Below are 23,529 nucleotides of genomic sequence, written 5' to 3' on the forward strand. Positions count from 1 at the left end.
ATCATGTCCCAATACACATCTCTAAACATCAACCAAATCCCTCCCCTCATTCCTTCTTTCCCTTCTCTATACATATATACGAACGCAAATGCATACACACATACTAACCAAACCCCTCTTCCCCTTCCCCCTTCCCCCTTCCCCCTATTCCCTTTTCTCCTTCATTCTCTATTCTCTCCTATAAATATATATAAATCATCATACAGTATTAGGGCACAGATGATGGTCGCTTGTCTTAACCATACTAAAAAATAGCGATTGAATATATCTCATATAAAAATTCAATAATATTTATAATCATATTTTTCAATTAAAACTTTTCAAACGAATTATTTACATAATAAAGACTTATATTTTTTAGTTTTTCAATTTTAATATAAATTATGAAATTAATATTTTATAATTAAAATAAAATCTTAATAAAGTTCTTCAAATTTCGCTTATTTTACTAATAAATTCTAGAATTTTCAAATTACTATATTTCAAAGCTATATAATACAATTGCTAAAAATCATAAAAATGAACTATTCATTCTTTTGAAATCTATAACTAGAACTTAATAGAATTCTATAGATATATATTACAATTTCAGATATAATTGTATTTAAATTCATTCATTTTAAAAATAAATTTCAATGTGATTTAGGCGATCGGTCATTATCTGTGTACAAATTAATTGTATAAAATCTCTTCTTTCCTTCTTTTCCATTAATCATATCAACCCTGTTACTCTCCTCTATTCTTCTCCTTATATACACATAATATTTCTCAATCTAATTCCACTCCTTCTAATACATATGTAAACATATTAATCGATCTATTCTTACCCTTTTCTTAACCTTTATATATACATACATACATACATACATGAACCAATCAAATCCCTCACTTTCTCTTCTACCCTTCTATTTCCTATTTCCCCTCTTCCCTCCTCCTTTCCCCCTTGCCCCCTCTCCCCATCACCCTCATCACCCCTACTATCCTCTCCCCCTCCCTTTTCCTTTTACTTTTTCATCACCCTCACCTCACAAACCCCACTCAAAATACAAATATCAATCCCACTCAAACCCATTCATTCGAATCACCCTCCCCCTCCTCCTCTCCCTTCCTCTTCAAATCACTTACCAAATCACTTATCCAAATCACCTACCCACCCATCATTCTTCTCCAGAATTCTCTTCAGAACCTCTCTCTAGAATCTTCTTCGAAACCCTTTTCGAAAACCCAACCATTCATCCATCTCTCCATCCATTCACTCCACAATCCCATTCATCCTATCCCGTTCTATTAATCACCCAGCCAGCTATCATATCATCAAACCACCAATCATCAAATCACCCAATCACCAACCACTGAAAACCACTCTCTATCTAGCGAAACTCTCCTCTTTTCTCTCCTCTCCTTCTCTTTCCCTTCCTTCCCCCCTCCCCTCCCCTCTCAACCCCCAATCCAATCTAAATCCGAATCACCAATCCCCTTCACACCATCCCATTCCATCAATCACACAGCCATCATACCACTCCACCAACCATCCAGAACACTCTACACAGCAAACTCCCCCCCCTCTTCCAATCCCAACCCCAATCCCAATCCCAAACCACTCCAAGATTTCCCTATCTCTTCAAACCTTACCCTATAAAGCTCTACAAAGATTTATATCAAAATCCACACTAGACAATCTACATACATTTAATAAATCTCACATAACATAAAAAGCTTAACAATACATATAAATTATATAATTTAATATAAAAAACTCACATATAAATTTCAGGACATTCATCTCATACTATTTCCATCTAAACCAGTTATCGATATATAAAATTATTATATTTATCTAAACGTATTACATATGAATCTTTATAGAGATCTACTCGAAGAGTTGTTTCGCTTGTTGAAAAAGTAATGATTAGATAAAGAATAATCTCTATTCCCATTCCCTAATCCTAGTTGTCCTATCTCATGCTATCTCATTCCATCTCATTCACTAACCATTCAATCATCCAATTACTAAACCACTAATCGCCCAATCCTCAAATCATTCAGCCACCAAATCACTAAACTGCCAAACCAACTTCTCTCTTTCTCTCTCTTTCTCCCTCCTCCATCTCCTCTCCTCTCTCTCTTCCCTTCGAATCTCTAATTCCCCATCCTTAATCCCCAAACCCCAAACCCCAATTCCATTCTCTCCCAACCAACCTAAAGACAAAAGCTCAAAATACATAGATATCAAACTCAACCCGAAATCACCTAACACAAAAGCAATAATCACATATGGAACTAAATATTTCAAAACTCAAGATGGTTCTTTCTTTCTTTCATCTCCTCATCTCCTCAAATCTTCAAGCCCACTCCCTACTTCATCTAAACCATCTCATCTAATTCTAACATCAAATAATAGACGATCCAATCACCATCGATCTATCAATTCCATTCATCAACATACCACCATCCCATACCATTCCATACCATACCATCCTATCCTCATATCATAACCACTAATTCTAATTCCCATGCTAATTTCATCGTAACATATACATAAAATGATCTTTTAAAAAGCATTTCTTTTCAACGCCAATTCGCCTTTATCCCACTTAAGCTCCGATCAGCTTACTCCGAAAATACCTATACCCATAGCCATCTATATGATTAAGACCTCTAACATGATAAAAATATGTGTTCTTTCAAGCCCACTTTCCTAATAACGCCATTAAACCTGCTCCTGCAGCCATGCATCCGAAAGCAAATAGCATCATTTTCATTGAACTTTTACGCATCTCTTGATTGAACATGAATTCGTGTGCCATCAATTCCACTAATCCTGTATAGATGAGAATTCCAGCACTGATGGAATCAAATACACCATTGATAATCATAGTCTTTTGACTACCCGGAGCGAATGTTGTGCGAACACCTAAGCCAATAGCAATGGCAATAGGTGTTGTAAAACCATAAGCTGCTCCTAAAGCCCATGGCATCCATCCCTTCTTTTTAGGCCAATGAGCCGTGGCAAGTCGAGCTCCAAGACCCAGTCCTTCAAATGTTTGATGGAAAACAAGGACAATGTAAAGGACGTTAAAATCATCACCTGTGACGGCAAGTGTGAGACCGATAAAAATGGAATGAAATATGACACCAAATTCAAGAATGAATATTGCGGTCATTTGAGCAGCAAAATGGTCGCCATCTTCATGGTGTTCTCGTTGATGCCCGAGGTGATCTTCACCTCCAGGGGGGTATGACAAATCATCAGGTCGACCTGGTATACTTGATCTACCTCTAGATGGTCCTTCTGCGGATGTCGGTATCCGGGTAATTGAGCTCTCGTGATCATGTTGTTCTAGTACGGCGTTGGAAACATGAGGACTCTCGCCAGTTTCTCTGCAACTGTTGCCATCTGAGGGTGAAGATGTTTTTAATGCGACAAGTTTCTCATCCCGGGTAGTTCGTCTGATAAGATCCCTTGCAGGATCGACTGCTTCCAGATCATGATCGTCTTGTCCAAATACATCAAATCGTGAGGCCAGGAGCTCAATAAAGAACATACTAAAAATAGTCATAAGGCAAATACCTTCAGCCCAATCATATTCTGTAATTACGCCTTTTAAACACGGGGAAGCCAAATTGGCCGAAGCGGGAGCAAGTAACTATAGTATGATTAGCACAAATTTATAGGAGGCAGTCGAACCCCATCCCAGTTTGACGTGAGAGCGAGAGCAAGAGAAGAATGACTAATACGTACATGAATGAAAGCGGTAGCTATAATAACACCCGATCCGAAATATTTAGTGATGAAGAATGCCAGAGGTGGAACACTCATTCTTTTCGTTCTTGCAGCAGCGATTGGTAGAAGAGCACCTATTAATTTAGTTAGCCAAAGGTATTCTCGCCAAATGAGAGTTCATATATTCGATCAAGGAGAGACATACCCATCATGGAACCAAATCCAATCACGAATATGGAAGATATTCGTATACCCATTCGTCCATCATATTCATTTCCACTCCCACACGTAACTACAACAGTATATTCCGACATGATCGCCAACTGTAACTCCTTCTGCCACTCGCAGATATCCTATCTTCCTAGATGATCGTCCAACTTATATCTGCCGTCTTCTACGTATTCTCGTCGGATAACTTTAGGGGAATGCCGTGTACCCTGCCAAGCTTGGACTTTGAAAGTAGGTTTGATTCTTTGGAAAGCTTCAACAGTATTGATGAATGTCGTCCGAATGGAGATTTACCGAGGATAATGAACGAGTAGACGAAGTTAGTTGCAATGGTGTAGCGGTAAATCCAAAGGTTGTATGGTCGTGGGAATTTCCGTAGCTAGTGGAAAAAGTTGGATTAGCAGATTATACATTTTATATGGGGTATTTGTCGAGTTTTTATAAGGAAGAGATAGGATTGGTAATGAAAAGAAGCAAGTATACCTGGACGAGTACCTTGTGAGGTAGCTGAATGAAAATGTTTGTGAAAACTGGAACTGTTCCAACTAATAATAACAATCACAACTTTATTCAATTCCTATCACAGCTGAATGATGTTCAACAAGAGGGAGAAAAGCAAGACATATAGAGATGGATGTGTTAATGGGTAGGTAGTGGGTAGGTAGTAGTATATAGTATATAGTATATAGTATGTACCACAACAATGTATTTTATTCACATGCGATTCTGAGGGGTACCAGAGTATAAAAATATGAAAATATGAAGATGTGAAAGGATGAAAAGTATAGTGTACGAAGTAGTGTAGTATGTATGTAGTATACAAGTGAAGAAAGAAATGGGAAATAGGAAAGGCGAGGAAGGAAGAGATCATTCATTATCTTATCTAGTCTTCACTGAACAGAGGAGGTACGGAGATATAGAGATATAGAGATATACTTGGGATTGTATCATATAATCATAGTCATTATCATTATCATTATTAGTATGGGTACCTAGAATCAATACTCTGTAGGACTGTATCAAGAGGAAAGTCAGTCTAAAAGAAAATGTCAGAGGAGAGGGGGAAAACAGAAAACTCCCACCGACGAGAGATTCAGTGAGATTGGTGAAAATGAGAACCTTGATGGGTAGATACTAGATAGCCAAGCTGAGTAAACCATAGATATTGCAAGCCTAACTCATAATGGTTAAGGCGGTTTCTCATTTGTCCAAAACCGGCCGTGGAATTATCAATTGCTGATCACTGTGATTGGATGTGGAATGTGATAAACGTCCGAGAAAAGCTTCCGTCCCTGAAAAGTTCAAAATCCTTTTCCAGCCTTTTTCCCTTTTTCCCTTTTTCTTTACTTCAGTAATGCCGTCATTATGTCAGTACAGTGAGTACCTCGTATGCCATGACCATTGTGCTTTTGGTTACATATATCGTACTAGATGCCGACGGTATAATAGTGTCGCATCAAAGTACCAGAATCATCAACTTCTAGGAAATTACTGCTCGGTCGCCTGCAGCGGCTACGGCTCGGATCACGTTATATGTTGGACTTCGGGTACCAAAAGTGCTTGAATGACCTTTGCCCGATAGTTGACATGTCAAAATGCAGGTGATCCTGCCAAAAGAGAAACATTGATTCAAAGATAAGATGAACTTTCTTCCAAATGACGTTACAACCAGGTAACACTAAATGTACCAAAGTCTGGTGGTGCCGCGTGCACGAAGCGGTCTGTTGCATGTGCTTCGCATCATGTCGATTATCACTGTACTATTAGCTTCCATCTACTACTAGGTAAACTATTCAAAAACTGTAACCATTCGGAAGGATCTCCGACCTCGGGAGACAACAAACGGAAAGGTTTATGTCACGTGAATCACATCTGTGGATTATTCCCCCTCAGTCTCCGTGTCTCCATTCAGGACGTGGAGTTTAACAATATTTCATTCTGGTGTGGATTCTCTGATCTCATCATTCCCTTCTCAACATCGGGATTGAAATATCTTATCCTACAACCTTGCCTTTTCTTTGGTTGGATAGCCTGCTGATTTAATGACAGCCAATGCTTTCATAGATTGCTCATCTTATCAAATATGACCGTTCTGTTGCGTTCACAGCCATCCTGTTCATGTACGACTATCGGAATGCTTTCCATAGCATCTAATCACAGTGGATCCCTAAAAATGGTGCGAGGGAGTTTCTGACTCCGATATTCGATTGAGATCGAGGAATGATTGCAAAGTTTGCAACTCCATAAATCCGATGTCGCCAAGGTAGTCTTCCGAATGGAATTTCCAACTTTGAGCCATCCATATTGTCAGTACGACATGGCACACCGACATTTTCCGGTGTCTTGGTCGAGACGTTGCTGTACGAGTCGAGTTCTTTTCGGATTTTGCTTGTGTTTCACAAGAATATAAACCTCGCCTGATCTTCCCGAGCTCGCCTAACGGAAGCGGCACTATATCAGCCCTGTGAAACGAAATGTGTTGGTACTACCTGGGTACTCGAACAGCCGAATTGTTCATGAAGAATATTGCAATTCCAGTCCCAAGGCCTTGAACGGTTGATCTCTCCTCTTCATATCAATCGAAGTTCCCAGAGTAAACAATAACTCCTTGACTCTACCTTCCCATACCAAGCCAACCTTCAGGTTCTGGTCAATTCTTGCTTTTAAAACTCCGGCGACCTCTTCAGGTTTCTTCTCCTTTTCTAAATCCACTTCGTCGAGTTTCCATGCAAGCTTTGCTTCCATACTCCTCTCTCTGCGCTCCTCGACCGGTGCTTTCATCTTCCACAATTCGCATCCAAGGACCAAATCACTCTCGTAGCTATAGACATTGAAGTCTAACCTTGAACATAGGGATAAGTTCTTGCCTGCTTTTACAGCATATGTCGAACTGATATTTCCCATCAATGGATTCAGCGTCAAAGTGGCTGTCAAAGGTATTCCCTTATGCGCCGGCAATGTGGCAAACCTTCCTCCAACACTAACCCCTCCCGATTTGTTCAAAGTTCCATAATAAAGCTCTGCTCCTGCGCTGAATCGTCCATAGAATTTATCATCGATTCTTGACATCTGTTTCGGCGGCTCCGTAATTTCTTTCCTTGGATCCGGTCCAAAATTATACAGCCCTCTCAATCCCAATAACCCCCCATCAGTCGAATACAGCGTCTCAGTACTGTATTTTCCTGTATCGTACTGATGCAAAGCTAACACAGTTCCTCCATTTCTTAACCTACTATCACTAACAGCCGTAATCCTCACTTGTTGCGTCGGACTGATCCTTCTCAAATACAACGCTTCAAGCGTACTCTGCGGCAAATAAAGTCGTCCATAAAGTAATGTATCCCGTTGGTCAACTCGTCTGCCCCCGTGCCATTGCTCCCACATCCATGATTCATCAACCTTTCTAAGCTCCTGGATTTGTCGATATCCTCGTATTATCTGATATAAATCGATCTTCGCACTCTGCGAAGTGGTACGAAGAGGCAACGAGGAATAAAGATAGGAGAGAGAGCCATCTACAAGCCCGACACTACCTAGTGCATATGAAGTTGCGAAGTTGGGGGAGCTGAGTGAGGAGAGATTAAATCGCAGACCGCCTGGGGTCTCAAAATCCAGAAGTGCTTTATTCCAAGAATGTTAGTGAGTTGAAAGGCAACAAGGTGTGAGAAGAAGCTTTCGAAGTAGGTAGACAAAAAGAGGCAGATACCTTTAGCAGTAGCTGTCAACTGCGAATATGAATTCTCATAATTCCACTTCGTCGCATTGTAAAATGCAAACTGCACATAATCCATGAACTCCAACATCTCCGCACAAGCCTGACCCAGAAATCAACACATCAAACTCTAAAATCCAGAGAAGAAAAAAAACAAAACTTGCACCAATTCTTAAACAAAGTAATCAATAAAACCAATTGAATCTCAGCTCAAAGCATAAAAATCCGGAACAACGTTAACCCCCCACTCCGATCCCTGCATAACTTCACCCCACTAAACCTCGATAAGTCTAGTTTGAAATCTTATCAACTATCAATCGCAAGCTTGTGAAAAATAAAAAATTACCTCCATCCATATCGAAAACCGCAATTCTCTATTAAATTTCATCACCTCTTCAGCGACACCACCCTTTCTCACCCAACCACAACCACCCCACAACATATAATCAAAATGCCTAAATCCAAGCGCGCGCGCGTCGTTCATCTCACCAAAGTCGATAAGAAAGGAAAGGAGCTTTCGCTCAAACTCTTTGCCAATGTGCGCGAATCGCTCGATAGTTATCAGCATTGTTTTGTGTTTAGTGTGGATAATATGAGGAATACCTATTTGAAAGATGTTAGGAATGAATTGAGTGATTGTCGGTATGTATTATGTTGTTTCTCTAGTTCTTGTTTTGATCGATTTGGAAATTCGAGGGGTGCTGTCGTTTTGGGGATGGAGATGATATGATATGATGTTATATTATATGATGATGGCGGATGACTTGAGCCAAAGCGAGAGAAAAGAAAGGGAAGAAGGATAAATTGTTATGTAGAGAAGAGAAGAGGGGAATTCAATTGAAGACTCGAGCACCAGGAGTCAATCGGATCGGAAATTCTCAACCACGACATTTACCACAAAAAAACAATACTAACACCCATCCCCATCAGACTCTTCTTTGGAAAAACAAAAGTAATGGCCAAAGCCCTCGGCAGCGATGCCTCCTCCGAATATCAACCCAACACCTCCCTCCTCTCTCCCCATCTAGTCGGCAACGTTGGACTTCTCTTCACCAACCGCGAACCCTCCTCCATTATCACTTTCTTCCAAGATCTCTCCAAAACAGATTTCGCTCGCGCCGGCACAGCAGCTAGCAGGAACTTCACCATTCCCGCAGGAATAGTCTACAGTATGGGAGGAGAGATCGCCGCCGAGAACGATGTCCCCATGGCGCATAGTTTGGAACCAGAACTGAGAAGATTGAATGTACCGACTACCTTGACTAAGGGAAAGATTACTTTGGAGAATCCTTACTGTGTTTGTAATGAAGGTGATGTGTTGGACAGTAGGCAAACAAGATTATTAAAGTTGTTTGGTGTGGCTACTGCGGATTTCAGTGTTCAATTACTTGCGTAAGTCTTCATTCATTTTCTTCTCACATAATTGTTTTCTAACTTTGAAATAGATACTGGAGTGCATCCAATCAAGAAGTAACGGAAATCGAGGCTACGGAAATGAGCGAGTAAAAATATTAAAGAAAGCAAAAAAGGCATTTCGGATCGTCGTTTCTGTTCTAAACTATCATACAGTCAAAAGAAGGCTAGACTATGAGGCGTTTACCGGCGCCACGTTTTTGTTATGGAATATGTGTGTACTTCAAAAATTAAAACAGCAATTGTCTGAGTGCTATGCCTGAGCTATCCATCTTACCCCTTGAACTTCATATTTCATCCTTTGATCATACAAACAGTAATCCCAGCTAAATGACAAATTTGCAAAAGCACTAGACGAGGATGGTCAGGTAATACCTTTTTCTTACCTCTGATCGTACCTCCCATGATCAAAGTAAGCCCCAAATGCGTTAAAGAAAAACCAACCACATCATACCAAACCATTCAAGAGAAATGAAATGTCGAATTGCTGAGTGTCGAAAAGTTGTAAAGCCCTTTGACATGTATAGTTATCATGTGGGAAAAGGTTCGTCGTAAGTGAAAACTGCTTTTTGTCCGTACTATGAAAACGCCGTCGAAAAGCATGCAAGTAGATTAGGCGACAACACTACCTTGGGTGAAAACTTGAGATCGAAGAACCGCTTACCCCTGTTGAGGAAGGGAGAAAAGATGGAAGATTCGAAGAAAACCCACCACAAGACTGTTGAACCCACCAGCCAGTCTCATTGTATCTAATATCTTCGCAATTTACGAGGATCTTCCTCATAACCATTACTGTCATAAGGTCTCTTTCGTGAATCTTCTTCGCGTGGTCGTCCGCCATATCCTCCATCTCTGGGTCCATCGCGATCACGGTATCCACTACCATCTCGGGGTCTTACCGGCTCCATATTACTGCCACTACCTCCACGAGGAGGACCTCCATCGCGATCACCATAGCCACGATTGCTGTTGCCACGGTATCCGCCGGATCTGTCATCATATGAGCGGCCTCCACGAGAGTCATACCCACCACTTGATCCTCCAGGACCATTTCGATCTGGTGAACCTGCTCCAAAGCCCCCACCACCTCTTCCACCAAAACCACCACCTCCATTGAAACCTCCACGGCCACCACCACCTGGGCCAGCTGGTGCGTTAGGAGGAGCATAGCCATTGGATCCTCCGCCTCCATACCCACCACGATCACCTCTATCGCCGAATCCTCCACGGCCTTGAAAGCCAATTCCTCCTCGTCCACCACCACCACCACCACCTCCTCCTCCTCCAAATCCACCTCGATCGAACCCTCCTCTAAATCCACCACGACCTCTGCCTCCATCAAATCCACCTCTGAAGCCACCTCGGAAACCGCCAGGGCCTCCAGGAGGACCATTGAATCCACCTGGACCCATTGGTCGTGAAGAAGCAGACTTTGTATATCCACGACCTCCAAGGCCACCTCCGAGACGACGTGGTAACCAACCTTTTACGGTTCGGCCTCTTTCGACATCTACCTTGATTCGACGATCTTTTATTCTGATGCCGTCACAGTTTTCTAAACCAGCTATTCACGAAGCGCGAGCAAGGCGCGTTTGTCAGTCATTTACCCATATTCATATACCTTGATCTGGGTAACAGGGAGAAAGGAAAAGCAAAGACAAGAAGTGGGATAACCAAATCTTTATGCCATTTGTGCAGTTGAGCAATTTGTTTATGGGGAATATGGGGTTATGTTCGGCTTTACCTCTCATGTCCTTCTCTCGTTCGAAAACTACAAATGCGTAACCGCGATGCTTTTTGATCTTCTTTCCAGGCTTCTCATGTTGATGAGTATCAACAACTATGCGAATCTGTAAAATACGAAGGTTAGCACGATATACTAGGCGGAACAATTGAAGTTAACTTACTCTCTCGATTGGTCCAAATCGACCAAACTCGCGCTCCAAGTCCTTTTCAGTGGCATCATAATCCAATCGACTGACAATAAGTGTTTTGAAAGCATCTCCTCGAATATTTGGATCCTCAGATGGTTTGACTGCACAAGCAAAGACATTAGCAATAGTTCAGAAAACTCAAGGATAATAAGAGGGTGATGAAATGGTGATGTAGGACATATAGGGTGGCCCTCACATAATTTTGGGGCTTCCTGAATAATTTTTTCGTGTGCGGCCTTCTTCTCCAGCTTGACACGGTCTTTTCTCTGAAGCCAGCTCTCGGTAGGCTCGTAAACATCAGTCTCCTTGTACTCCTGAAGAGCTGGGAGGAAGGCAGCAAGGCCAGTGATATTGGCAGTTTTGCGATCCTCTGGGGCAAAGTCTGAAGGAGGAACCCATCGCAAAGGGGGTCGAGGCGCGAAAAGCGCAAGGAGATTTGGTGGGAGTTTATCGGTCATTGTGGGCTGTTAACGATTCCCAAAGTCTTCGCAATGATGAATTTACAGTCTTTAGGATAACTGCAAAACAATGCTGCTGAATTATATGATGAAGATAATTGTGAGGAACTGTGTCGCGTCGCAGCAGTAAGGACGCCTAATGGTAACCTGAGATTTGAGCTCCTAAGCTTAAAATATCACAACCACGTGATCAAGAATTTATTTCACTTGAACCTCAATATGTCAAATGCTGTCTGGATTTTAGGATTTATGTTTAGACGTCAGCACAACAGTCAAAATGAGGATTACAGGATTAAGGAAAACAACCATTGGCCAGGTATGCATATGATCGATTCTCGCAGGCAATTCTAGATTACTAACGTCTCAACCAGAATGGCGTCGGCGCCTTCATTCTCCAATGTACAAAAATGGATTTTCATTACTGCGATTGGGCTGGCAGTTCTAAGGGCATGAAGTAAGTTTTGTCCTCGAACTTTGGAATTTTTCCAATGCTCATACTGCCACAGTACCTTCATCAAAAACTCTTTACCGGGCTTCGCGAAAGCCAATCCTCAAATCGAAATTACCGTCTCCCCTCGACCTGCCAAACACCCAGTCATTATTGGACATTATATCAATGGTCGCGAGAAGGCCATTTGCGTCAGGAATCTAGAAATGGGACAAATTTTGAAAAAGGCGGAGCTGCTCAGAGATGCGAGTGGAGAAAAGCTGAAGAGAGTCAAGAAGCCTGTGAAGAGTATCAACGAGAGTGTTAGAGGTATTTGGAGTCCTTATCATGGTGGTGGAATTAAGGTTTGAGGGGGGAACATAAGAAGATTGTTGTATTATACATGACAACATTACTGGCGTTAAGGATAGGAAATCATGGGTTCCGATGGTCCTATGTCGAAGATTTCGACTGTATGAATGTTATGGTTATGGTTACGTTGAGCAACTTATTGAAGCTACGCTTTCTACATGTTATCGACATTCTTGTCGATGCTAGCATCTGGTCAATCTCACTGTCTTTCCGTTAAGCCATTTCTTGAGCTCTATTTCATTGTTATAGTCATGATTGGCGGTAGATATAAGTCTGATTATATCAGGAACTATTCCCCTTAAAAATAAACGAGACATTTATCACAAGAAAGGATATCAAAACTCTGAGGATTGGATCACCAGCATTTGATCTGTGTGAAAAACATAGGTGCTGCCCAAAGTATGAAGAGTGCTGTGCAAGTAAGCTTGCTATGATAGACCCGTCAAACTACCTGCCAAATTTCAGATCAAACATTCCGAAATCTTGAATAATACTTCAAATCTTACTGTCACCTTTTACAGATCTGTTGATACATTAGGATTCTCACATATAACGAGCATGAGACTAGAAGTGGCTTCAAGGTAGTGGATATTTCCTAAAAACATATCATACTGCCAGGACTTTTTTTATTGCCTGGTGGGGTTGAATACCCAATATACAGTCGTAATTCATGAAATCCTAAAACCACTTACAAGTGGCTGTTGATAATATCAACGAAAGCTGGCTTCAATGAAGCACCTCCAACCAAGAAACCATCAATATCCTCTTGCTTGCTCAAATCCTTGCAGTTCTTCTCGCTAACACTTCCACCGTAGATGATTCTGGTCTCCTCTGCGGCCTTCTCGCTAACCTCCTTCTTCAACCAGGAACGAATAGCGGCGTGTACCTCTTGTGCTTGTTCGGTGGAAGCAACCTTTCCGGTACCAATAGCCCAGATTGGCTCATATGCAATGACGATCTTTGACCAGTCTTGAACCTTATCCTTGACGGCCTTCAATTGTGCGGTAACAACCTCGATTGTCTTGTTAGACTCTCTTTGCTCAAGGGTCTCTCCGCAGCAGAAAATAACACCGACTCCTCCATCAAGAGCAGCCTTGGTCTTGCATGCTACAAATGAATTATCTTCTTGGAGAATGACACGACGCTCGGAGTGTCCGAGAAGTGTCCAGGTAATGTTGCTGTCCTTGAGTTGCTCAACGGAGATTTCACCAGTGAAAGCTCCATTTGGCTTATCGAAAACGTTTTGTGCTGCGACCTCAAGTCCAGGTCTCAAGTGCTCGCGGGTAAGGAGAAGGTAAAGAGCAGGTGGAGCAATGACAACCTCTAATTTGATAAAGTGTTAGCAAAATTCCAGAATGAAGTGCAGGCGCTTGATAGAGGGGTATGTAGGTTCAACAAATTCCCCTCCATCCTCAACAAATGGATGAACACAAACTGGGGTGAATACATACCTGTATTTGGGTCCAACTTAGCATCGTTCAAGTTTCCAACAATCTTCTTAATGGATTCAACAGATCCATTCCTGATGAGACCAAAAATTAGCTGAAATCCTTTTTGCTTGGTGGGGGGAAACACAAGCTCACATCTTGAAGTTACCTCCGACGAAGAATTGACGAGGCATGGTTGCTAGTTTTCTGGTAATACGAAAAATGGTTTAGATGAATTTGGGTATAAATTGACTTTTGATGAAATTAAGATTGTCTTTTTGATATGATTCTTTTACTTGTAGAAGTTTTGTACGGATTGATATCAAACTTCTTATGAATCGGTCGGACTCGGAGTGGGGTGAGCTCTCGGCAGGAGCTGACTCTCTTCAGAAATCTAAAGCCCCGCCAGAAATCGTCATTGGACCCAAAAAAAACAGTACGGAAACTGGCATGTATTGAGTATACCAGGCTCAATTCTCTCCCGTCGGCAACCTCTCCATCAAAACGAAAATGGTGTCAAGACATAGTTGGATCAATGAAACAAATCAGCCATTCATCTTTTGCCATCTGTATCATTATGCCGCCATGGTTTCAAATACCTCGACGAAGTTCATCAATCCACCTGTTTAATAGAACCGTGGAAATATTGACGACATAGGACCTCCTCTCGTCTTGAACATACAATTGCTATCAAGGTTGTTTCCTCCAAATCCAATTGCAAGCTTGATAAAATGATCAAGCCTCAATCAAACAACGTTGCTTCAAAAATTGGTCACAATGACATGATGGCCGAGATTGGCTGGATTGATCTCACCGATACTGCCAATGAATTGACCTCTCGTGATGTTTCAATGGATCGAAATGCATTGACTCGGGACCACTAATTGTGCAAGATATTGGGCATCAATGTGCTCAACTCAACTCATCTCACGGCATGGCACAATCAATTCAAAAATGCTATTAACATAAGAACTCGACTTCCCGTATGGATCCAAGACTCACAATTAACGCGATTCACATGTTGACCAAAGGAGGAGATTCCAAAAAGTAAGGAGTTCATTATAATAACTTTTGATGCCACGTGTACCGGTACCTAGCACATAGGAGATGCACTTTATTAGCATCAGTCGTCAAATCGTCCATTGTCCTTCTAGGCCAAAGATATAAAGTCCTATGCCGTTGGTCCATCCTCTTGCCATACACCAACACCAAATTCCCAGCAGCAAATGATACACAGCAGTTATTACTAACTCATCCATCACATCAATCATCAAGACTAAAAACATCAAAATAATAACACAAGGTCTCAAACTTTAAAGAAAGCAAGGTAAGGTTATCCAAAAGCAAACAACCGAAATAACAGATCTCTCAACTTGCGTACGCACTATCACTGCTATAACTGGAACCATATCTATGTCGTGGTGGACTTCTTGGAATGAATGGATGATGGCGAAATTGGGGGATTTGAGGGCGAAGACCTGTGAATGGGATTCTTGTTGTGGTTGAATCTCGATCAATATAGCTCTCAGCGTCAGAAAAGCGACGTCTATAATTGGCCTCTCGTGGAACTGATCTTACTTTCCGGATGGTAAGAGGTGGAGAATCATCCTCATATAAGTCATCGAGGTGTCTTTCGTTGTATTGGTCATCTCGATATCGAGGTGCGGGCCTTGAATATTGATGTTCTCTATATCGAGGAGCTTCTATCATTGGGAGTTCTGCATGTTGACGCGCAGGATATCTCGGCGCTATGGTATCATATTCAAGTTCGCGACGGCCGGCAGGTACCACAGCTCTTGATGGCTCATCAATGATGATTGGTTGGTGCGACTGAGAAAGGTAATACTGAGCAGCAGCCCTTTCTTCTTCTCTACCCTGTTGAAATGCTTGTACAATGGCATTGGGAGCGGAAAGTGGGACAGCTTCTCCGACATAGGGAGATTCTGGATGACTACCCCTTCGAAATTCTTGAAATATTGGCTCAGGTGACTCGCTTCTGTGGGCGTAATATTTCTTGTGGTGCTCCCGTGGACGACGTTTACTTTGGCTACGACCTCGTCTACTGCGTGAACTATACTTCTTTGAGCGTCCATCAGAATGAGAACTAATGCTAGTGACCAAAGAACTACTGATGGTCGAAGCTCCTGTAGAGAACGTGTCGCTATCAGATTCGGATTCAGAATTCGAGTCTGACTGATAACGAGTCGGTCTTTGTCTGCTTCTGCTTCTTGATCGGCCACGATCGCCACCCTTTTGGCCAGACGTATGGGGAATTCCTATAGGTGCTTGAGGTTGGCTATTCGGATTGGGCGGAGCGTTTTGCGGTCTGAATTGAGGTTGACATTGATTTTGGCCTTGGCCTTGGGGTTGTGGTTGTGGTTGTGGTTGAGATTGGGGTTGGGTTTGGGATTGATGTTGATGTTGCATTGGAGGCCTCGTCAAGTGTGCTAACTTTTCTTGTTTTTGTCTGTCGATGATGGTGAAAAGCGCAGTGGCATCAACTTCATCTCTGGGCGAACGTTTCACTATGACGGTGATCAAAACGGTTTCTCTAACTTTGTTGGAAGACCTCTCTCTTCTATCAAGCTGGACAAGGGACCAATCAAAGTGTTGATCTGATTCCTCAGTTTTCAACCGATCCAGAAGTTTATTTACTTGGCCTTGCTGATTCGGAAATAAAGCCCCTTTTTTATCTGTTATCGTTTGTGGGGAGCTCTTCAATTTTTTCAACTGTGCAACAATGTCCTCTTGTGACAAAGCCTCTTCAGTTACCACAGCTTTTGCCCAGGTGGATTTTTCTTTTCCAGTCGGTACAACTTTTCTAATCGAAAAGACCGTGTGTGTTGTCAACAACTTTCTGTACGCTGCATCGTCAAGTGGCCGTTTCTCTGAGGCGTTCAGATCCACTACATGGGAAGATTCATATCGTGGTCGCATAGGCATTTGCATTTGCGGCAGAGGCTGGCCACGTCCGCCAGGCGGTGGACCGCCCTGGGCTGGATGACCTGGGTGACCTGAGTGACCTGGATGAGCTTGGTGACCTGGAGGAGGTCCCTGAAAATTTGGATGCGGTCCTGGTCTACCTCCTCCTTGTGGATGGGGATGGGGGCCCGGAACACCACGTCCCATTGCTCCTAGATTCTGTGTTAACTATGTCATTGGTTGATAAAGTAAATTTATTGAAGAAGCTTACCAAAAGGTGGAGGCGGAGGGACACCAGGCTGAGGATGGTTCATTTCGACGATGCCGTAGTAATGATCTTGTCACAAATTGACGTGAGTCTTAAGATGAAGTTTTCGTTAAAGTATCGACTAATATCAAGAATCGATGAAATTAAGATTACGAGCTTTGAAAGGGAATGTGGGCGACAGCGGGGCTTTAACTAGAAACTAAACTTTGGGGGTTTAAGCCGCAACTGCTTTGGGACACCGGAAAGCTAGGTATCTAGATAGCCAAGTGAGGCTTTATGATGATCTTAAATAGGAAAAGGAAGGTGCGAAGATTTACATTATTAGCACCTTTGTTCTCTGGGTTTAATTTTACAAAAGGAGAGGTGGAATCAATAGGTGAGGTAGTGTCACACTAATGAACAGTCACCGAGTATGAGTGCCACAAGACAGCCAAACAGTGTAAAGAAATCCTCATTCAATGACCGTTTCGGGTTTACTGGATGGATGGTATTATCTTTTCTCTATCTAACGCCCGGTTCAACTCTGTCATGCGATCAGGCTTTAGCTTACGAACTCTTTTCAAGGTCTATGCAGAAGGCTATGCTCGCCCTGTGTCTGGGGCTCTACAATCTATCGGGGCGAAAGTGGTAGGCAGATTTCAAGAAATCATGGATTTATCCCAAGGTAACACCGATCTATCAACCAGTATCGCGCATCATAGAGTGTTACACCCGTCAACACATTCCACGCTTTACGCACGCTCTTACACAAATCATACTCTATTTGAAGATTAGATTCAATCTTCAAAAGATTTCGTGCCATATCCTTTTCTAAACACAATAAGATGAGATATCAGATTATCTACAACGGCAACACGTACATAGTTAATTGGACCTTTTTCCTATTCGAAATGTGGGGAAACAGTTTGACGAAGTTTTTCGCAAATCTAAACGAGGCAGGATGCGAACCATTTTGCGAACCTTTTGCCTTTAATTGTATGAACAAACCACAAGATACCACACGACAAATCGAGTCACTCGATGCTTATTTCCTAGTCGAGACCGCGAAGCTCCTCGGTGAAGGTACGGTCAAAGCGATAAGATATATCTCATAACCTGCTTTGACTTGGCTACAGCAGAAGGGAACTGGGCGTTATTGAAAGACCAATTGACGAATCATTACACTAATTACCGCGCAAACAGACGATGTGTTGAAACTCGTCCAGGGGTACTCCATGATTTGAGCTCAGTTTAAGCCATGCTTGAATAACAAAAGATTGTTCTTGAGTCTCTGACCTCTTTGTGCAGATGCATATGCAGTCGCGTTTTATATTGTCAAAGTCATGAAGTATGTAAAGGTATGTATGTTGTACAGGTAGTAGCTTATATGCCACGATATCGCTGACCGCCTCATAGTTTTAAGCATGATATTTAGCACAGCCTATAATGCGCTCCGCCCCCATTTCGAAGGATCGTGGCGTTATGAAGCATTCGTCAACAGTCATCCATATGCAACGAAGTGTTGTTCAGTGTAACTCTATGTATGCACTTTGAATCTCTAAAGGCTTTGATATCCACTGCAGGCCGACACCATCAAAGTTACGCTAAATCTCGGGTCCAAGTGCAAAAAGAAATGCGAATTTTCGTTTTCTCCTTGGATTATAAATGCACTTATTGCTGACAGCCGGGCGGTTATGGGAAGTCAAAATTACCCCGCATGTCTTCCCTCATTGTTGAACGACTCACACCCCTCCTTGGATATCTCCTTGACCAATCGATTCAACCACCATATGACCGGTTTTGATCCTACTTGATTAACAGTGATTACAATACTCTTCCAATTTACTCATCCCACCGCTTGCATACCGAATTTTGGAATGCATAGCAAGCTTTTAAAATTTGTCCATTCAAGCGTTGCACACATACATATCGTCATGGGGAACAGGTCATTCCAAGTTGTACAAATGCATTGGTCGGCGTGAGAGAACTCAGATAAGATGACTTTAAAGACCTGTTCCTCGGGTCTCACGAGATAACGCATTGTTTATGTCAAATTCCAACACCTCTGAAAAATGATGGGTTTATGTACCGACATTCAAATCATTTTTGATCTGCATTCACATCTGGTGCAAGTTGTTCCTTATTGGTATTAGACGAGTTGAATCCTCTAGGTCTTTACTGAGCCTCAATAGGTTTCAGCTCTATTTCCCATTCTAGGAGCCGGGCGCTGATTTGGTATCACATTGTCCATGTCACTAAAGCTCTGTGGACAGAGATGTCGATTTCCAGTTGTGGTTTTCAATTGGAAGAGCTGATGTTACATTACCATGACTGACAGCTAAATCATTTTCTCGTGTTTCTAATTGTTTCATATCAAGCCATGGTATTTCACCAAGTGGTCCGAATCATCAGCGCTTCTATTACTGTCGCATGTTTCAAATACTTTTATATTTATTGAAAATCAATCTATATTACAATATGATATCGCTCTCCTCATGTTCATACTCTCCAAAAATAATACAGCGCTTAACTTGATAGAGAAATCTCCATCTACTTTCTCAGAGATACATATCCCAATAGCAATACGACTGGATATCATAGACTCATAGTAACTATATACGCATGCATGCATGCATGTATATCGCTTCCCTTAGTCCACAGTCTAAAAGATCCATCCATACCTACCTACATACATTGGCCCCATGGATCTTCTAAGCAGTGAGCACTAAATCGCAATCATAATCCACAATGCAAATAAAAAAGCTGAATGAATGTATACTAACGCATGGTCTATGCAATGACGGGTGAGAAGTGCGTTCCCCATGTGGTGAGTGGAGATTTATTGGGATGGCGTTTATGTTTTGTTTTTTTTTTTCTTTCTTTCTTTCTTTCTTTCTTTCTTTCTTTTTTGATAGAAAGAAAAAGAAAAAAACCTTACACCTTTTAAGTTCTTGGTGAAGGAGGTGAAGCTGCGAGAGTAGTCAGTCATATGAATGGGTAGCTCGCTCTCGATTTACATATGCCATGCGCGAATCTTCCTGCGTCGAGATGGACGGAGAGTGAGGTTGAGATGCTGTGGCATGGCACGGTATGGTATGATTTGTATGAATGTTTTGGCATGGTGATTTTTTTTAAGTTGGGTTAGATAGATAGATAGGTAAATCACCGCCCCCCAAAAAAACTTTCATGGACTCGTGAACTCGTGGTGGAAGAATGGTTAGAAGGTGGGAGGATTGTGCTATGTATAGTGTATATGATATGATATGATATCATTCCATTCCATTCCATTCCATTCCATCCAATAGGTTTGTTCAATATGGAAAACCATCCATCTGGCGCAAGCAAAGTGAAATGCGCAGCTGAATTGCTTATCTTGTTGAATGTGCGAGTCATCGGGCGTGGTTGAGTTTCGGGTTTCGAGTGGAATATGAGAGATTGGGAGATAGAGATTGATATCTTATTAGCGGTGGTTGGTGAGAGATGAGAGGGGGGGTTTCTGGTTGTATTGGTTTGTATTATATTGTATGGAGATGGAGAGGTTGTGTTGTGTTGCGAGATTATGTTATGTGGCGCATACGAGTTTAGTGTTGATTTATCTAGTGAGGGTGAATAATTCTTATACTATACGCTTTCGCAATTTTACATCTTGAACATCTTGAAGTAGAGTATGGAGGTGGGTTAGATTATGACGTCTCGTGCATCTCACGGGAGAGGAAAAGAAGGGTTTGGTTGCACACAGAAAATGATGAAGTTATATTTGATTTTGGTGTGCATTTGGGAAAGAGAGAGTGGCTTGTTCTGTGTTTATCCTAATCCAACTATATGAATCTCTTGCTCCCTTGACATTTTTGGATCCTTTCCTTCCTCCTTTTTTATTCATACCGGCTTCATTGCTTCCCCCCCTCTCTCCTCTTCACATCCAACCTATTTAAACATTCCAACTTTACATCCCCCCTTATTCGACATAGTCAATGTCAACCATTCCGTAAAGGGGTTTTGATCTCTCGCTTCCATTCTGGAGAAAGCTTGCAAAAGGCGAATCGTGGTATATGATGCTTCTACTCTCCTTGTCAGTTTTTTCATCTCATCTGGAAACATGAAACAAGAAACAAGAAATCATTCCAAGCTCCAGACACAAACAAATACAAGAAACATACCCGTCAATGCAAACTGCTGTCCAATACAAATACGCGGTCCTCCACTAAACGCGATATATTCCCAGCTTCACATGATAAGTTAGTAAGATTTCTTATTATCAAAAATCGACATCAAACTTCAACTACATACCCCACTCTCAAATTCTCCCATCTCTCAGGTCGGAACTCATCGGCATCTTCGCCGTAAATATCCTTTCTTCGATGCAAGACGTAGGAACTGTATTGTACCAAAGTCCCCTTCTTAACCATGGTTGGAGATCTTTCATCGGGTCCGCCGCCTCGGGGAAGTATCGTGTCGCGTATGGCGACGCGACTTGAGGTTGGGACGATGGGGTAAAGTCGCATTGCTTGGGTGTGTTAGTTGTTTTTCTGGAGAAGGAAATGAAGAGATAAGACAAATTGAAATGGGGAAAACTAACTCTCGTTAATACACCATTTCAAATACTTCATATCCTTTATCTCCTCAAAAGTTGGAGGTCTCCCTTCTAGACCCATAACTTCCCGTCTCAATTTTGCAAGGACATTCTGTTCACGTGAAAGTATCATGAAGAGAATGGTAAGTAAACTTGCAGTAGTATCCCTTCCAGCGAGTAGAATGTTGAGTAACTCTGCTTGGATTTTGGAGGCGTTGTAGCCGGATTTGGCGAGTTGCTCAAGAAAGATGTAGCGGTCTTGATCTGTGGATTCGGATTTTTGAGCGGGGGCAGAGGTCTGGAGAGCAAGGGCTTTGTCTACGTAAGTGCGGACGTAGGAGTGAACGTATTTTATAGAATCTTGGTATCTCTTGTCGTGGAAGAGAGTAGCTAGTTTACCCACTGATTATTGGTCAGTATCTTGTGTTTTCTCGTGAAGCATGAAGGGTAAAGGGAGGGCCCTTAGAGATTTGGGGCTTGCTTACAACGAACTTCTCTGCCGGTTTGTTCACCAAGCTGTAAAAGTTAGCACAGTTACTTTAATAGATATTAATAAAGCCCACAACTCACATAATCATAAGCTTCCGAATATCGATGCCCAGCCGAATCAACCTTTGTTTCATCCAAGGTCTCTGTACTTTCACCAAACAAGAATTCCGTAGCTAAATCTCCAACATCAGTATATCATATTCATATTCCCATGCTCTCATCATGCATTCCTCTCTCCACCCCCTAAAAAACTCACCCGAATCAATCGTCAACATAAAAAACAATTTTGACAAATCCACCGTCTCGCCATTCTCCGGAATCCTCTTGATCAACTTCTGAATATGTCTCTCAAAAACATCCAAATCCGCAACCTGGCTCCTCACAAAATTCGGCCGCAGCATCGCGCGAGAGTGTTCCCATTCCGTCCCATCCAAGATAAAAATCCCCTTTCCAAAGATCGGCATCATAGCTCTTTTTCTGCGTGACGATAACTCGAAATCTTTGAACCCGGTCGCCAATACCGTTTTGATGTTTTCCGCATCAACGGTATTGATCGTTTTCGTGCCGAGGAATATCGAGGAATAAGTGTGTACACCGAGGGCGTGAAAACGTTTCTGAGTCGTCTCGATGAATTTACCTTTTCGAGCTGCGAGAACATTGGAGACGAAGAGGTCGAGTCCGTAGATGGGATCTTTGTGGGGATAGGAGGCGGGTGGGAGACAGTGGTTTTGTTTGGCGAATTTTCTTCGTTGGTTGGAGAGGAGGATTGTTTGGATGAGTTTGTAGATGAGAAAGGCGGTGGTTAAGATGAAGAGGATGCTGGTTGTAAGGGATTTGCTGGGGGAGAAGTGATCCATGATGGATGTATAATTGGTCTTCATATTGGGGGATTGTTTAGATGGTTGGTAGATGATGTGTTGCTTGAAGACTGAAGACTGAAGACTGGACGCGGGAAAAGTACAAGAGCAACCCGAACACAAACGCCAATTTGCCCGGAATATATCTGCAAAAATATTGCACAACAATCTTTAGTCAATCAATCATAGACAAGAAACAAACTTCCTAACACTCAGAAAGATGAAAACTATCTCGTTCCAAACCAACTCACAAAACGCTCAAGGAGAGAAACACTTCAACTGAGTATAAGAATTAAAGGTGCTACATTAGCTCCCGTATCGTGTTGACGTGGGCGATTCTTTATACTTAGAAATCATTTTAGACTCACTTAGTCTTGTAAAGTAGTACCTGCCTAGTATGTGACTGACAGCACCTGAAAACCCCTCACAACGTCTCTCCACTATATACCGATCGGTCCTCGGCAATAGTCTTGTTATTACATGTGAGAACCGGACCTATGAGCCCACATATTTATAAATCAAACCAACTCAATCCAGTTTGATGCATACCCGAGATCCCCGTAATCCAGTAGATCCTTCTATCTATTGGTGGTGCGAGGAGCACAAGCATTACATACCTAGGTTTTGAAGAAAAGAGACGCCGATCATTGAAGCTAATAATGACTACAAAGGGTATCACGGCAGTCAGCTTCCTCGAATCAGAGTCAAGTCAGTCATGTCAAGTTTAGATTGGATCAAGTGTGTAATAA

General features: G+C 42.1%; 9 protein-coding genes across 9 annotated transcripts; 3 read left to right on the forward strand and 6 right to left on the reverse strand.

Moving 5' to 3' along the window:
• Positions 1–2,684: 2,684 nt before the first annotated feature.
• EAF01_003180 (uncharacterized protein) lies at positions 2,685–4,038 on the reverse strand (the record flags this gene model as incomplete). The annotated part of the gene is made up of 3 exons (XM_038911434.1): positions 2,685–3,647; positions 3,743–3,858; positions 3,930–4,038. 3 exons carry the CDS (start codon positions 4,036–4,038, stop codon positions 2,685–2,687), a joined length of 1,188 nt encoding a protein of 395 aa, XP_038772669.1.
• A 1,251-nt stretch (positions 4,039–5,289) lies between these two features.
• EAF01_003181 (uncharacterized protein) lies at positions 5,290–7,802 on the reverse strand. The gene is made up of 2 exons (XM_038911435.1): positions 7,659–7,802; positions 5,290–7,572 (listed from the first exon to the last, which is right to left on the reverse strand). The coding sequence occupies exons 1-2, from the start codon at positions 7,753–7,755 to the stop codon at positions 6,467–6,469; spliced, it is 1,203 nt and encodes a 400-aa protein (XP_038772670.1). The 5' UTR covers positions 7,756–7,802; the 3' UTR covers positions 5,290–6,466.
• Positions 7,803–8,115: 313 nt separating this feature from the next.
• EAF01_003182 (uncharacterized protein) lies at positions 8,116–9,170 on the forward strand (the record flags this gene model as incomplete). Its single annotated transcript, XM_038911436.1, has 3 exons — positions 8,116–8,306; positions 8,595–9,056; positions 9,110–9,170. 3 exons carry the CDS (start codon positions 8,116–8,118, stop codon positions 9,168–9,170), a joined length of 714 nt encoding a protein of 237 aa, XP_038772671.1.
• A 656-nt stretch (positions 9,171–9,826) lies between these two features.
• Positions 9,827–11,469, reverse strand: EAF01_003183 (uncharacterized protein; the record flags this gene model as incomplete). Its single annotated transcript, XM_038911437.1, has 4 exons — positions 9,827–10,641; positions 10,822–10,927; positions 10,985–11,112; positions 11,208–11,469. The coding sequence occupies 4 exons, from the start codon at positions 11,467–11,469 to the stop codon at positions 9,827–9,829; spliced, it is 1,311 nt and encodes a 436-aa protein (XP_038772672.1).
• A 277-nt stretch (positions 11,470–11,746) lies between these two features.
• Positions 11,747–12,638, forward strand: EAF01_003184 (uncharacterized protein; the record flags this gene model as incomplete). The annotated part of the gene is made up of 3 exons (XM_038911438.1): positions 11,747–11,785; positions 11,841–11,923; positions 11,976–12,638. 3 exons carry the CDS (start codon positions 11,747–11,749, stop codon positions 12,265–12,267), a joined length of 414 nt encoding a protein of 137 aa, XP_038772673.1. The 3' UTR covers positions 12,268–12,638.
• Positions 12,639–12,763: 125 nt separating this feature from the next.
• On the reverse strand, positions 12,764–13,889 carry EAF01_003185 (uncharacterized protein; the record flags this gene model as incomplete). Its single annotated transcript, XM_038911439.1, has 4 exons — positions 12,764–12,791; positions 12,961–13,591; positions 13,720–13,790; positions 13,852–13,889. The coding sequence occupies 4 exons, from the start codon at positions 13,887–13,889 to the stop codon at positions 12,764–12,766; spliced, it is 768 nt and encodes a 255-aa protein (XP_038772674.1).
• A 1,174-nt stretch (positions 13,890–15,063) lies between these two features.
• EAF01_003186 (uncharacterized protein) lies at positions 15,064–16,931 on the reverse strand (the record flags this gene model as incomplete). The annotated part of the gene is made up of 2 exons (XM_038911440.1): positions 15,064–16,829; positions 16,889–16,931. The coding sequence occupies 2 exons, from the start codon at positions 16,929–16,931 to the stop codon at positions 15,064–15,066; spliced, it is 1,809 nt and encodes a 602-aa protein (XP_038772675.1).
• Positions 16,932–17,775: 844 nt separating this feature from the next.
• On the forward strand, positions 17,776–17,979 carry EAF01_003187 (uncharacterized protein; the record flags this gene model as incomplete). Its single annotated transcript, XM_038911441.1, has 1 exon — positions 17,776–17,979. The coding sequence occupies one exon, from the start codon at positions 17,776–17,778 to the stop codon at positions 17,977–17,979; it is 204 nt and encodes a 67-aa protein (XP_038772676.1).
• A 2,809-nt stretch (positions 17,980–20,788) lies between these two features.
• On the reverse strand, positions 20,789–22,780 carry EAF01_003188 (uncharacterized protein; the record flags this gene model as incomplete). Its single annotated transcript, XM_038911442.1, has 7 exons — positions 20,789–20,922; positions 21,022–21,086; positions 21,152–21,368; positions 21,441–21,836; positions 21,920–21,950; positions 22,005–22,096; positions 22,180–22,780. 7 exons carry the CDS (start codon positions 22,778–22,780, stop codon positions 20,789–20,791), a joined length of 1,536 nt encoding a protein of 511 aa, XP_038772677.1.
• Positions 22,781–23,529: the final 749 nt, after the last annotated feature.

Source organism: Botrytis porri, assembly GCF_014898465.1.
Source record: "Botrytis porri strain MUCL 3234 chromosome Unknown BPOR_004, whole genome shotgun sequence".
NCBI lineage: Eukaryota > Fungi > Ascomycota > Leotiomycetes > Helotiales > Sclerotiniaceae > Botrytis > Botrytis porri.

Excerpts from the sequence above, each read along its gene's own strand:
- EAF01_003181 (XM_038911435.1), bottom strand. The coding sequence starts at position 7,755 with ATGTTGGAGTTCATGGATTATGTGCAGTTTGCATTTTACAATGCGACG. Across the intron at positions 7,573-7,658 it reads GTTGACAGCTACTGCTAAAG|CACTTCTGGATTTTGAGACC; the intron begins GTATCTGCCTCT and ends CTTGGAATAAAG.